Source organism: Daphnia magna, linkage group LG1 (genome assembly GCF_020631705.1).
Source record: "Daphnia magna isolate NIES linkage group LG1, ASM2063170v1.1, whole genome shotgun sequence".
Lineage (NCBI taxonomy): Eukaryota > Metazoa > Arthropoda > Branchiopoda > Diplostraca > Daphniidae > Daphnia > Daphnia magna.
This window is the reverse complement of record NC_059182.1, coordinates 7,049,947-7,063,721: the sequence shown is the minus strand read 5'-3', so window position 1 is coordinate 7,063,721 and position 13,775 is coordinate 7,049,947. Positions and strand designations below refer to the sequence as shown.

Below are 13,775 nucleotides of genomic sequence, written 5' to 3'. Positions count from 1 at the left end.
AATCGAACGAAGTTCACAAATTGTAGGAACTTTCAAGGAGCGTACCCTTCATTAGGGTGTTGTGATTCAACGTAAAAATTAAGTTCGACTTTAGAGTGCATATAAAGTTTCTACGTAAAGAGATGAATGAATAAATGTTGAACGAACTCACAGGCTACCATGTTAAAAAAGAAGAAAGGAAACATCCCAAGTAGCAATGTGGGTCACAGCGGCAATCATACTGTTGGAAACAGCAAAATCCGTTGTCCTGCAGTGATTCCAGCAGCATCTGAGTTGGACAACAGTGGCTTCGATGAATCTCAAACTACCCCGGGTAACAAAACACAGATCTATTCAACGACCGTGTGAAAATTTGAGGTCGAAGCCAATCTCACCTCAAAACGTATTGAAATTTTCTTTCTATCACGGAAGAGAGTAGCACAACCCACTTTCCTGTGGGCTCTCAAAATCGCCGGCAATAGGTAACCACGGATTTTTTCAAAGATAAAAAAAAAAAAAAAAGATGAAAATTTGATCTTGTTCAACATTGCACCGTACGGTAGATCTTCTCATCCCCATCACACAGTTTTTCCCTCCTTCACATGTTTATTTAATTTCCAGTTTCAACTGTCCCTGCTTCCCTTTGAAAAAAAAAAGAACGTGCATAAAAAGGTAAAATCGTGCCATGCCTCTTTCTTTGCTAGTTCGCCTTTCATGTTTCCGTTTTTTTAACCAGTCAACGTACTCTTTTTATATGTTCCGTTTATAGCAGTTATGTTGCGTATGTCTTAAAACGTATTTAAGAAATTTCCCATTCCATTACCTAGCTCCTATAAAAGTATCCAGTAAATTTAAAACAACTCAATTTTAAAACGAGGCCGGAACAGATTTCAGAACTACAAAAAAAAAAAAAACAAAAAAAACAAAAACAAAAACAAAAAAAAAAAAGTTTAGCCCATGTTGAGGACTGTTACTTGATTGCGATGGGTGCACGATTGTTTTGTTGTTGATTTATGATTATTTATATCATATATATATACACAAAATGTATATATGTATCTGCTGTGCAGGAAATTTTCTTAAAGGTAATGAATGAAGTTCAAGCTGTAAGTCTGCAACAAGAAACTCCTCACTATGGGGATATTAGCGAATTGGTTAGCTGGAACCAATTTTCACTTTGATTTGGAGCAAAGGTTTCCAGGTTTTTACTGAACATAGTCTAGTCAAATAAATTCGAGTTGTCTTACTTAATAGTGTTATGGGTCACAAAGTTATTAAGCTTCTCGTCCAATGCTATATTCAATTGTCGCTAGGTAATTAGATGTTTTCTGTATTCCTGGTCGTTTGAAATCTACGTTTTCATTGAATGTTTTCTGGCCCCTTACTTTTTCTTTTCTTATCAATATGGTGGTGTTTGATGATCATCGGAGATCATCACCAATCATTGAACCTCGTAATGAAAATATTGTTCAGACAGGAAATCCAGTAAGGTTTCTGAATGGATTGTCCCTAATGCCGATTATCTCGCTTTTCGTAAAATAAAAAAAGGCATGGAACTTTCAGACGTTTGTTATATAATTAAAAATAATAAATTGCCTTCGCCTGACCGAAAATACAGCAAAAAAAAAAAAATCACTGGGATAAAAAAAAAATCTTCGAAACGGAAATCTGCTATATCAGATGTAGTTCTACGATTGAACCGTTAAATGAAAAATCCCGCTTGCCATCCTGTAAAAGAAGATCATGGTAAACGAGATGACACCGTAAAGTAATCAAAGAAATAGAATACAAGCATAAACACGAATCTATTTATTATCTTTATTTTAAAATCTGGTACAAATGTGTTTGTTATTCGGTAATATTTGTGATGTATGTTTTTAACTGCATTCAATTAAAAAAATTACTTTACGTTACTGGGTTATGTCTATTCCTGCTGACGTTTATCTTAGTTTCTTTCGAAATCGTCTTTTTTGCAAAATTGTTGTTCTAGTGATGCAAATTTTCCTTGTCGGCACATCGATACGGAACGCCAAATTACCCCCTAAAAATTCAGCACCTCGGCTAGGGCCATTTATTTTTTTTCGCAGAAAATAATCATCATCCACCAACGCCATCTAGCAGTCACGGTATGCACCGTTTTGAAATCCCACCCGCTGGAGGAGGAGATAAATCACTATCGATTCCTATAACCATTTCCAACAATTAATATCGATTTTATCGTGCCCGTGGCAGATACAGGTGAATGTCTCTGTGATAATAAATTTGTTTTTGTTTGGAGAAGTAGGGCCATCAAATCGTGATCGGTTTGGAGATCATCATTCACAGAGATTGGCCCGGCACTAACCGGAGTGAATCTGCGACACTGAGGACACTTAATGTGGTTTTAATCGACCAGATTCTAAATGACACAAAAATATACATGAGTAAAATCATCGGACATCACAGGCATAATCATAACATTAGGTTTTATACGTAGAATGCACGTGTGCGCATACAAAAAAGAAAAAGAAAAAACGATACAAAAGAGAAACGTGACTTACAACGCAACACTCCAGACAGCGTCATCCATTTCAACGCGAGATAAACTGGTATGTTATTGCAACAAGCGAGATAAACAGTATTGAAAACCAGTAATTGATGAACGTTTAGAAAACAAAAACAAATTTATTATCACAGAGATATTCACCTGTATCTGCTCTGGCACGATAAAATCGATATTAATTGTTGGAAATGGTTGTAGAGATCGATAGTGATTCAGCTCCTCCTCCAGTGGGGATTTCAAAAAGGTGCGTACCGTGGCCGCTAGATGGCGTGGGTGGATGGTGATTATTTTCTGCAAAAAAAAATAAATGGCCCTAGCCGAGGTGCTGAATTTTTAGGGGGTAATTTGGCGTTCCGTACATCGAACGGATAAGTCAGAAATGATTGATCCCAAGACTATTTAATTTTCTAACATTTGTTTCGTCGGTTATTTGAATTTCGACTAATCACGTTTTCATAGATAGCTTTAATTCAGATCTTGTTCCAGAATAACTTATACATAATAATCGTTGTTTTGTACCAGTCGTAGATTAAGCGCTAACCTTAACTTAACTTAACTTACTTCCTATAGGAATACCCCATTTGTGTCATGGATGAAGACATATTCGGTATTTGATGAAATAAATGAATGTATGAGCTTCATCACTGTACGCGATGTCAAAATTACTGAAAATATTGTAATCAATTATAATATTTCAAGGATAATGTTTGTTTTCTCATTTGTTGTAACTTTTTAAGAATTGAAATACAGGTTTTTGAATAACTGCATGAGTACATGTGATATGTTGGAAATATTCTAAAAATAGTTTCAAGGGAGTACGAACTCCGATCGCCCACACTTTCAGTTTTTACCCCCTCCCCCTTTTTTAGGCTCGTGTTACTACCTGAAAAGCATAAATTTCTTGTGCACTAGAACTGAAACGAATTTCACCGTTGACTGGAATCTACAAAGATATTTTAGAATTTCATTGGAAAAAAAGATGTTGATCACTGTTCTAAAAATAGCTGTTCGAGAATTAGACCCTATTGACAATGACCTATTCTGTAAAATTTCCTCATTTCACTGCATGAACAAAGCAAGGAAAGTAAAAAAAATGTATGCTTTGGTCAACTTTGTTTTCTTTCTTCCTTTATTTTTTTTCTAGCAAAAACATTTAATTGCATTTGAATCTAATATATTTGCCCAAATATTCTCAGAGAAGGCTTTCCCTAATTTTTCCCGATTTTTCCGCTATATTCAATGATTGGCATTTCTAGTTGTGTGAGGATGCAGATATTTTCTGATTTTCTCGTTTAAAATTTTACTCTACTTTTGCTAAAATGCAACATGCTGTTAAATGGTAAGATTACATAGAAACAACATTATAAAACATGGAAAGCAGATTATAAAGCACGTTTAAGTCTGGTCTGAAGTGCCCAAAAAAGAAAGGAACTGAAACGATTACTGGACAGCAGATATGTTTTAAAAAATTACTTTCATAGTTAAGTAATAAACACTCATCCCTGTTGAGTTTGTAAAATAAACACCATAAAAAATCTTCAAAGTTGTTACTTTCTATACCGATCATTTACCTTATACGAATAAATCTAACAATACAAGTTTGTTTATTAAATTGTATTTAATCAGTTCCGAAGTATTTCTGTCCAAAGTGATTAGGTGCAACTGGATGAATCTCAGAAGTCAAGATTTTCATCTATACGAACAAAAATTCATTTTCGTTCAAATTCAGACGTATCTCAACACTTACCTGAGGAAAGGCTGTTACTATTGTTTGGGTTGCTGGAGGAGTACAGAAAAGGTTAGCAAGGACAATATTTTCCTCCAGCACCGAATGATCCTTTAGAACGCTAACTGCTTTAACGATAGTATTGCCCGTACCTGGTAAGATGAATATAGATTTACTCCTAAAATTTTAAAGCCGGTAATGCACGGCAGTAGAGTGGATTATGCAAACACCAATTTCAAATACTAGTTGTTACTTGTTTTACTAGTATCTTACTAGTAAAACATGGTTTTAGTTCACAAACGTATTTGTATGGCCGAACTAATGAAATGGTTGGAAATCATACAAAAATCTAGAAGAGACTCACGATTCTTTGTGCCAGAGTTATACAAACACAAGCGTAAATAAATATTTATCGTCGATTTGAAAGCCTTTTAAATGCATATTTGACTAAAACTTTCCCCATAGGGCAATATGTTCGTAAATACATAATAAAGCTTTGGCCACGGTATCTAAGTGCGGTAAAACTACAATCACGTCAGTCGATGCCATGATATCAGCCGGAATATGTACTACGGGCACGTTGGCGGAGTGGACAAATTTAGGTCGAACTGCTCTGTAGGGATACCATTGATATTTATATACTCACTCATGATTGGATACACAAGAAGAACTTTTCTTTGTGAAATGTCTTCAGGAAACTTACCATAAACAACTTTAGCTTCATGGGTATCATGATCTGAGTCAATCAAAATTTTCCCAATTCTCATTGATCTACAGCAATCCCTAAGTCCCTTTTAATGAAAGACAAACTATTAAAATAGAAAATAAACAAATAGGAAAGATGTCTTCATAAGCTTTTGGACATACATACCTGTTCCATAGCTTCTCCACTTCTGACGATGGACACCCCACAATTTCCCTTTTCAAATTGCAAACCATCATATGGAAATCCTATAGGAGTTACAACTGTGCAAGGTGAATAGGGAAGCTGGTTTAAGCTTTCCTCTATAACAAGACGAATCTAGATAAAAAAATCTTAAAAATGAGAATGCCCAGAAATCTAAATGAAAAGGCTATGCATACCAATCTGTCAGCATAAAATTTGAAATCATTTCGACTAGTATTCCTATAAAATTGTTGGAACAAAAACATGAATAAGTTGTTAGTTGGTTGAAAAAATTCCAGAATTGAAACACTTCTTAAATTAGTTGTCAGTATTGGCACACAAAAGTGGCCCAGTTGTTGATTCTGCAACAAGGTGTAAAACTATTTTTTAGTTCACATAGAGTCAATCATATCATATGAAAACTAAACAGTTAGAGTAACTAAAAAATATATAAACATAAACACCTGTCACGAATTATGGTCTGTAGTTCACATGTCTGGTCATTCCTCTTAGAGAACGACAACGCTAACTGCTTTAACGACAGTATTTCCCGTACCTGGTAAGATGAATATAGATTTACTCTTAAAATTTTGAAGCCGGTAATGCACCGGCGTCAGTTACAACCTCTCCTTGTAAATGTCACCAAACAGTTCTCTAGCAGCTGCCAATATTGTGCTAGTTTTACCAGTACCAGGAGGGCCATAGAACAAAAGATTAGGAAGATCAGCTCCTTGAAGAGATTTCTGAAGCACAGCAACTACTTCCTCTTGGTATGAAACTTCATTGATTGTTCTAGGACGGCTATGGCACAAATACACATTACATACAGCTGTTCGTTTCAAGCTTTGAAACCAAACTTGTTTTACTATTTTTCAACCCAAGGTATTAAGGAACCTCGTTTTCGTTGTAATGGCTCAGAAACCGAGGATGCTCCACTTTCCTTCGGTTGATTGGAGAGCTTTCCAGTTTTTAAAAACGCATCCATTCTGGTTATCAGAAACACGCTCCTTCTGCTTAGATACGGTCAAGGGATTGCGTAATGTAGTTTCCTGTGTTAGCGTGGAAATAGTTGCGGGAATTTTGAAAACTTTTTTTAAGCTAATAAATTGTGTTGCTGTGTTTAGTTCTTACCTTTCTGCCCAATTTACGTCTGTCAAACAATAAAACAGAATGAGCAAGTCTGCAAGGTTATGCACAGCTTGGTGGTGGTGTTGCTAATCGGAATTTTCTGGCGCGCGTTTTTATACATGTTACTGTGGCGGCCCGTCACGCCAAATATCTATTTTTCAACGTTGAAGTATTGTCGTACCGGCCACTATGTCGCTAGCGTACACTGCTGGCTATTTCAAATTAAAATTACCATCACTTTTTTTAAATGCTTGCAGACTGCTTTCCCTGGCTTCGACTTAATTTTCGTGAAATGTTTCCAAACCCAACATGACAGGGAGTCTTTTGCTGAAGGTTCAGTATTAGAATTGCTAAATAGTTCAGCATTTTCATCTTGGTCAATCGATTCGTTAATACTCTTGCATGGATGTTAATAATAATATTAATGTATTACTAATTTCAGTTTTGAAGGTTCCAAATAGAACGTTCAAAAATTCAAATTCAAAATTACATGACGTCACTAAAAAAATTTGGCGACTAAACGAAAAATTATTGAATAAAATGAAGGTACCAAATTTAAATGAAAGAAATGCTTTCTTCATATTTTCAAGCCAAACGCCACCTAGCAACACAAAATCAAGCCTTAAAAAAAGCAACGCCATCTAACGACGGGAAAAGGCTTAAATTGAATTTTATTTTATTTCCTGCGTAACTAATGACCCAAAAATCGCAAAAGACATGACCAACCAGTCAGCCGTTATTTCAGCTTTGCAAAAGCGTTAGTAAGGGAGCGGCAGCACGACAAACGAGAAACAAAAACGTATAACACGCATCTGAATAACCCTCAAACCTGTGTTAAAATCCGTATTGCAGCAAACGCCATCTATTGAAAAATATCGGATAAATCGGCATCGTAGTACACATGAGGTGATTTTGATAGAATCCCTATCGGGAAATTGATATTTTTCAGATTATTTAAGGCAAATTTCAATAAAATCATATTGAACTTAATGTGACTATAGACATTATAAACTAAAAAACTAAAACTTTAGAGGTGACTTGCAGTTTTCGAAAAAAATTCAAGAAAACCTCAAGATTTTACACTTGCGTGGTTCAAAAGTTGCATTTATTTATAAAGGGGCATAATCGAAAGAGGCAATAAACAATTTCTGATCAAACTTGAAAATGGTTAAGTTTACAACATGCTACTTAGCAGTGTCCACACTTATTGCAGTTGTCTGTAGTATTACAGTGTGTGTGGGCTTCATCGTTATGTTGAGTAACATGGAAGAAGCATGCCCACCTCTTAAGTGTCCTACAGAAAACAGCTATTCTGCAATTGTCCAGTCACCACCAGAACCACCAGAACTGTCTACAGCTTCTCATCCTACCTTTCCTGGAAGCTCATCAGGTATTCTGCTAGAAGGAAAAATTGCCCACCCTAGATCAGACATTTACGACCCTGACGATAAAAATACCGACAACATTTACGTTCGAAAACCACAAGAAAGGAAGATTTCTCTTACTAGTTTCTCGGAAAACGACGATGACAACAGTAACAACATAGAACCAGTATTTCTTTTACAAAAGACCATTCCAGGAAACGACCAAAATATGGTAGCCCTTCTGTCATCTATGGTTTCTCGTGGCACTGATCACAACACAGAAGCGAAAATAGAGTCTACGAAAAACTTCAACCTCGAAAAGAAAATGACAGGTGTCTTGTCGTCTTTTGTTTCTTCCGAGACAAATTCAGCAGAAGAAAGGGATTTCTTTAACAAGTTTTTGATACTCCTTTCGGAGCAAGGAATTGACCAGGATATCAAACAGAAAATGTTTCAGGTCCTAGAAAACATAATGGGTCGGCCCGGGGACGATAAGGCAATTAGACTGAAAATGGTGAAGCTCATGTCAAAGATCGTTTCGCAAAACATTGATGAGGCCGTCAAGTGGAAAATGCTAAAACTTCTCTTGAAAATAGCTTCACAAGAAACCGAAACAAAAATCAAATCGAAAATGATAGCAATCCTTCAAGACATTAACGAGGAGAAAAGCATCGGGTTAAAGCTGAAGGCCGCAAATTCTCTGTCTGCAGTCGTTGACTACCACGCCATAGATGAAACAAGATCACAAATGGAGAGTCTACTTTCTATGATAGTATCTCCAGCCAAGGAAACAAACGTGCTAAACATTTTCACGAATATTCTTTATGATCTTAAACCACTGGAATTGGACGTTGATCAAAAATCAAAAATGATTGCCGTACTTTTCAGTGTTTCTCCTGAAGAAAGCACACCTGATGTAGATCCTGCCAAGAAAACCGACATACTGAAAATTTTCTCGGAAATTCTCCATGATCTTAAAGGACTGGAATTGGACGTTGACCAAAATTCAGGAATGATTAACGTTCTGTTCAGTGTTGCACGTGGAGAAAACACACATGATGCGGACCCTGCCAAAAAAATGAACATGCTGAGCGTTTTCTCGAATATTGTTTATGATCTTACAACACTGGCATTGAACGTTGACCAAAAATCAGAAATGATTAACGTACTCTCCAGTGTTGTTCGTGAAGAAAACACACCTTATCGAGGTCAGGCCAAGAAAACAGACATGCTGAACATTTTCTCGAATATTCTTTATGATCTTACACTACTGGAATTGGACGTTGATCAAAAATCTAAAATGATTGCCGTTTTTTTCAGTGTTTCTCCTGAAGAAAACACATCTGATGTAGATCCTGCCGAGAAAACCGACATGCTGAACATTTTCTCGAAAATTCTTCATGGTCTAAAAGGATTGGAATTGGGCGATGACCAGAAATCAGTAATGATTAACGCACTCTTCAGTCTTGCTCGTGAAGAAAATACACCTGATGCGGACACTGCCGAGAAAACATACATACTGAAAACGTTCTCGAAAATTCTTCATGATCTTAAAGCACTGGAATTGGACGTTGACAAACAATCAGAAATTATTAACGTTCTGTCCAGTGTTGCACGTGGAGAAAACACACCTGATGCGGACCCTGCCAAGAAAATGAACATGCTGAGCGTTTTCTCGAATATTGTTTATGATCTTACAACCATGGCATTGGACGTTGACCATAAATCAGAAATGATTAACGTACTCTCCAGTGTTGCTCGTGAAGAAAACACACCTTATCCAGGTCAGGCCAAGAAAACAGACATGCTGAACATTTTCTCGAATATTCTTTATGATCTTACACTACTGGAATTGGACGTTGATCAAAAATCAAAAATGATTGCCGTATTTTTCAGTGTTTCTCCTGAAGAAAACCCATCTGATGTAGATCCTGCCGAGAAAACCGACATGCTGAACATTTTCTCGAAAATTCTTCATGGTCTAAAAGGATTGGAATTGGGCGATGATCAAAAACAGCAATGATTAACGCACTATTCAGTCTTGCTCGTGAAGAAAATACACCTGATGCGGACACTGCCGAGAAAACATACATACTGAAAATGTTCTCGGAAATTCTTCATGATCTTAAAGCACTGGAATTGGACGTTGACAAACAATCAGAAATGATTAACGTTCTGTCCAGTGTTGCACGTGGAGAAAACACACCTGGTGCGGACCCTGCCAATAAAATGAACATGCTGAGCGTTTTCTCGAATATTGTCAATGATCTTACAACCCTGGCATTGGACGTTGACCAAAAATCAGAAATGATTAACGTACTCTCCACTGTTGCTCGTGAAGAAAACACACCTTATCCAGGTCAGGCCAAGAACACAGACATGCTGAACATTTTCTCGAATATTCTTTATGATCTTACACTACTGGAATTGGACGTTGATCAAAAATCAAAAATGATTGCCGTTTTTTTCAGTGTTTTTCTTGAAGAAAACCCATCTGATGTAGATCCTGCCGAGAAAACCGACATGCTGAACATTTTCTCGAAAATTCTTCATGGTCTAAAAGGATTGGAATTGGGCGATGACCAGAAATCAGTAATGATTAACGCACTATTCAGTCTTGCTCGTGAAGAAAATACACCTGATGCGGACACTGCCGAGAAAACATACATACTGAAAACGTTCTCGAAAATTCTTCATGATCTTAAAGCACTGAAATTGAACGTTGACAAACAATCAGAAATGATTAACGTTCTGTGCAGTGTTGCACGTGGAGAAAACACACCTGATGCGGACCCTGCCAAGAAAATGAACATGCTGAGCGTTTTCTCGAATATTGTTTATGATCTTACAACCTTGGCATTGGACGTTGACCATAAATCAGAAATGATTAACGTACTCTACAGTGTTGCTCGTGAAGAAAACACACCTTATCCAGGCCAGGCCAAGAAAACAGACATGCTGAACATTTTCTCGAATATTCTTTATGATCTTACACTACTGGAATTGGACGTTGATCAAAAATCAAAAATGATTGCCGTATTTTTCAGTGTTTCTCCTGAAGAAAACCCGTCTGATGTAGATCCTGCCGAGAAAACCGACATGCTGAACATTTTCTCGAAAATTCTTCATGGTCTAAAAGGATTGGAATTGGGCGATGACCAAAAATCAGCAATGATTAACGCACTATTCAGTCTTGCTCGTGAAGAAAATACACCTGATGCGGATACTGCCGAGAAAACATACATACTGAAAATGTTCTCGGAAATTCTTCATGATCTTAAAGCACTGGAATTGGACGTTGACAAACAATCAGAAATGATTAACGTTCTGTCCAGTGTTGCACGTGGAGAAAACACACCAGGTGCGGAGCCTGCCAATAAAATGAACATGCTGAGCGTTTTCTCGAATATTGTCAATGATCTTACAACCCTGGCATTGGACGTTAACCAAAAATCAGAAATGATTAACGTACTCTCCAGTGTTGCTCGTGAAGAAAACACACCTTATCCAGGTCAGGCCAAGAACACAGACATGCTGAACATTTTCTCGAATATTCTTTATGATCTTACACTACTGGAATTGGACGTTGATCAAAAATCAAAAATGATTGCCGTATTTTTCAGTGTTTCTCCTGAAGAAAACCCGTCTGATGTAGATCCTGCCGAGAAAACCGACATGCTGAACATTTTCTCGAAAATTCTTCATGGTCTAAAAGGATTGGAATTGGGCGATGACCAAAAATCAGCAATGATTAACGCACTATTCAGTCTTGCTCGTGAAGAAAATACACCTGATGTGGACACTGCCGAGAAAACAACATACATACTGAAAACGTTCTCGAAAATTCTTCATGATCTTAAAGCACTGGAATTGGACGTTGACAAACAATCAGAAATGATTAACGTTCTGTCCAGTGTTGAACGTGGAGAAAACACACCTGCTGCGAACCCTGCCAAGAAAAGGAACATGCTGAGCGTTTTCTCGAATATTGTTTATGATCTTACAACCCTGGCATTGGACGTTAACCAAAAATCAGAAATGATTAACATATTCTCCAGTGTTGCTCGTGAAGAAAACACACTTTATCCAGGTCAGGACAAGAAAACAGACATGCTGAACATTTTCTCGAATATTCTTTATGATTTTACACTACTGGAATTGGACGTTGATCAAAAATCAAAAATGATTGCCGTATTTTTCAGTGTTTTTCCTGAAGAAAACCCATCTGATGTAGATCCTGCCGAAAAAACCGATATGCTGAACATTTTTTCGAAAATTCTTCGTGGTCTAAAAGGATGGGAATTGGACGATGACCAAAAATCTGTAATGATTAATGCACTCTTCAGTCTTGCTCGTGAAGAAAATACACCTTAAATCACAACTTTAAAATCAAGCGTTCATTAACAATACACACAAGAATTTAAAATAAATGTATTCTGCAAACGTTTTTATATTTAAACCCTAGATTCAAACGATTTAATAGGCCTACAATAATCATTACAAACTAGCTATAAAAAAGGCACACTCTAATGGACAAGTCGACTCTTATAGACTAGTCGATAAGAATCGACTTTCCTCAGCAGAAAAAGTGACGGTGCGATTTGTCGCTAAGGATCGACGAGATAGTCTGCGACCAGCCTGTTATTAGCTTTGGCGTGTTTATCGTCTGCACATTAAGACGCCGTCTCAGAGACCTTGTTGCTCGAGGAGACCAAGGTCGTATCAAGTAGCTGAGATTCTCAGCTTGGATCAGTAATTTCTCAACATGGTTGTGCACTACTAGACGATACGTCTTGAATTGCTGCACCGTCACTTTTGCCCTATGAAGAACGTAACTTATCGTTTGGACGATAAGTCATGAAAGGCCGTCATCTTGTCTGGTAACCTAGCGACAGCTAGCGCTTGCAGACGCGACGAACTAATTTAAATATGGATTCAAATGTCATGAATGATCCAATCAAGAAAACCCCTATAAAGAAGGGAAATGAAATGACCACTTTATTAACATGGCCCAGTAGGGTGGCCTTTTTTCCCTGCGAATCTTTTTTGACTTTCAGTAGCTCTCGGGGTCACCAGGAGCAGTCATAGAATCCCGGTTGTGCATTTATACGTAAATAGCTTTTTCTATTTGTCTGCTAGTGTATCCATATCCTGTCTGTTTTATGCTTTATTTACATCTGTCTCCTATCTTTCGACGGGATGTCGCTTAAAGAGTCATCTAGCGGATCAAACCCACACTCTATCCAGAAGGTAGTAATGTCCTGGTAATAATACGGAAACTGGACACCATGCATGTGTCATGTTTGCCAAAACATTTTTAGTCTCACGTAGGGTTCGGCCCCGATTGACCGAGATCGGGTAAACCGATCTGATCTATCCGAAAAATGATCTATCTGTTGAGATCAGTTCGTGTTCTCCAGAAACAGATCGGTTCCGGTGCGGTTCTTCGGTGCGATCGGTTAGATCTGCCGCCATTTTTTAAGATGACGGCTTAAAATAAGTCGGGTAAACGGGTAAAAAAACCAGTGTAACCGGTTTTTAGAACCGGGTTTGGGAACTTTTTCTTAGAACCGGGTCGTAGAACCGGGTCCAGCAACTGGTTCTAGGATCTGGGTCCTTTTTTTGTTTGGAACCGGCTTTGATCTGTTTACCCATGGGTAAGAAAATGGATGATCTGCGATCTGTCAGATCCGCACCGAAAATCAAAATTACCTACCCGATCGCCAAAAAAGCTACCCAATCGCCGCGGGGCCGAGCCGTAGTCTCACAAAAAAAAAAGCGAAGTCTTGCACATCGCAGCTCTATTGTGTTTTTGGGGAGAAAAGGTAGAAAAAGCAAAAAGCATTTGAATTGTCTGGTAATGAAAGTTATCAAATAGGTAAGAAAAACAAAAGCAAAAAAATAAAGTTGCTTCGTATTTGTACACATCTTGTCCGAAAAGATTTTTGCCTTCTGGCTGTTAAACCAAGTACCTTTTTCTAGCTTTTCCGGAAATTTCCATGGCAAAAAAAAATCGGTACGTTGAGGGCATCCAGCACTGATGGTTTTTCTGTGGAATATTGAAGCAGAACAGGGAACTTTCTCGGGGGTTTCTCAAAATTGTTTTCTTTTTCTCGCGGAGGGGAAGTTGTGGATTATTTGGAACATGCT

The 13,775-nt window shown here is 37.6% G+C and overlaps 1 protein-coding gene and 1 long non-coding RNA gene across 2 annotated transcripts; both read right to left on the bottom strand.

Moving 5' to 3' along the window:
* Positions 1-1,853: 1,853 nt before the first annotated feature.
* LOC123469418 lies at positions 1,854-2,990 on the bottom strand. Its single transcript, XR_006642690.1, has 2 exons — positions 2,520-2,990; positions 1,854-2,377 (listed from the first exon to the last, which is right to left on the bottom strand). It is a non-coding gene; the product is annotated as an uncharacterized LOC123469418 (long non-coding RNA).
* Positions 2,991-4,120: 1,130 nt separating this feature from the next.
* LOC123469387 (uracil phosphoribosyltransferase homolog) lies at positions 4,121-6,118 on the bottom strand. Its single transcript, XM_045168260.1, has 8 exons — positions 6,000-6,118; positions 5,758-5,934; positions 5,598-5,714; positions 5,331-5,373; positions 5,119-5,268; positions 4,951-5,038; positions 4,269-4,399; positions 4,121-4,214 (listed from the first exon to the last, which is right to left on the bottom strand). Exons 1-8 carry the CDS (start codon positions 6,116-6,118, stop codon positions 4,140-4,142), a joined length of 900 nt encoding a protein of 299 aa, XP_045024195.1. The 3' UTR covers positions 4,121-4,139.
* Positions 6,119-13,775: the final 7,657 nt, after the last annotated feature.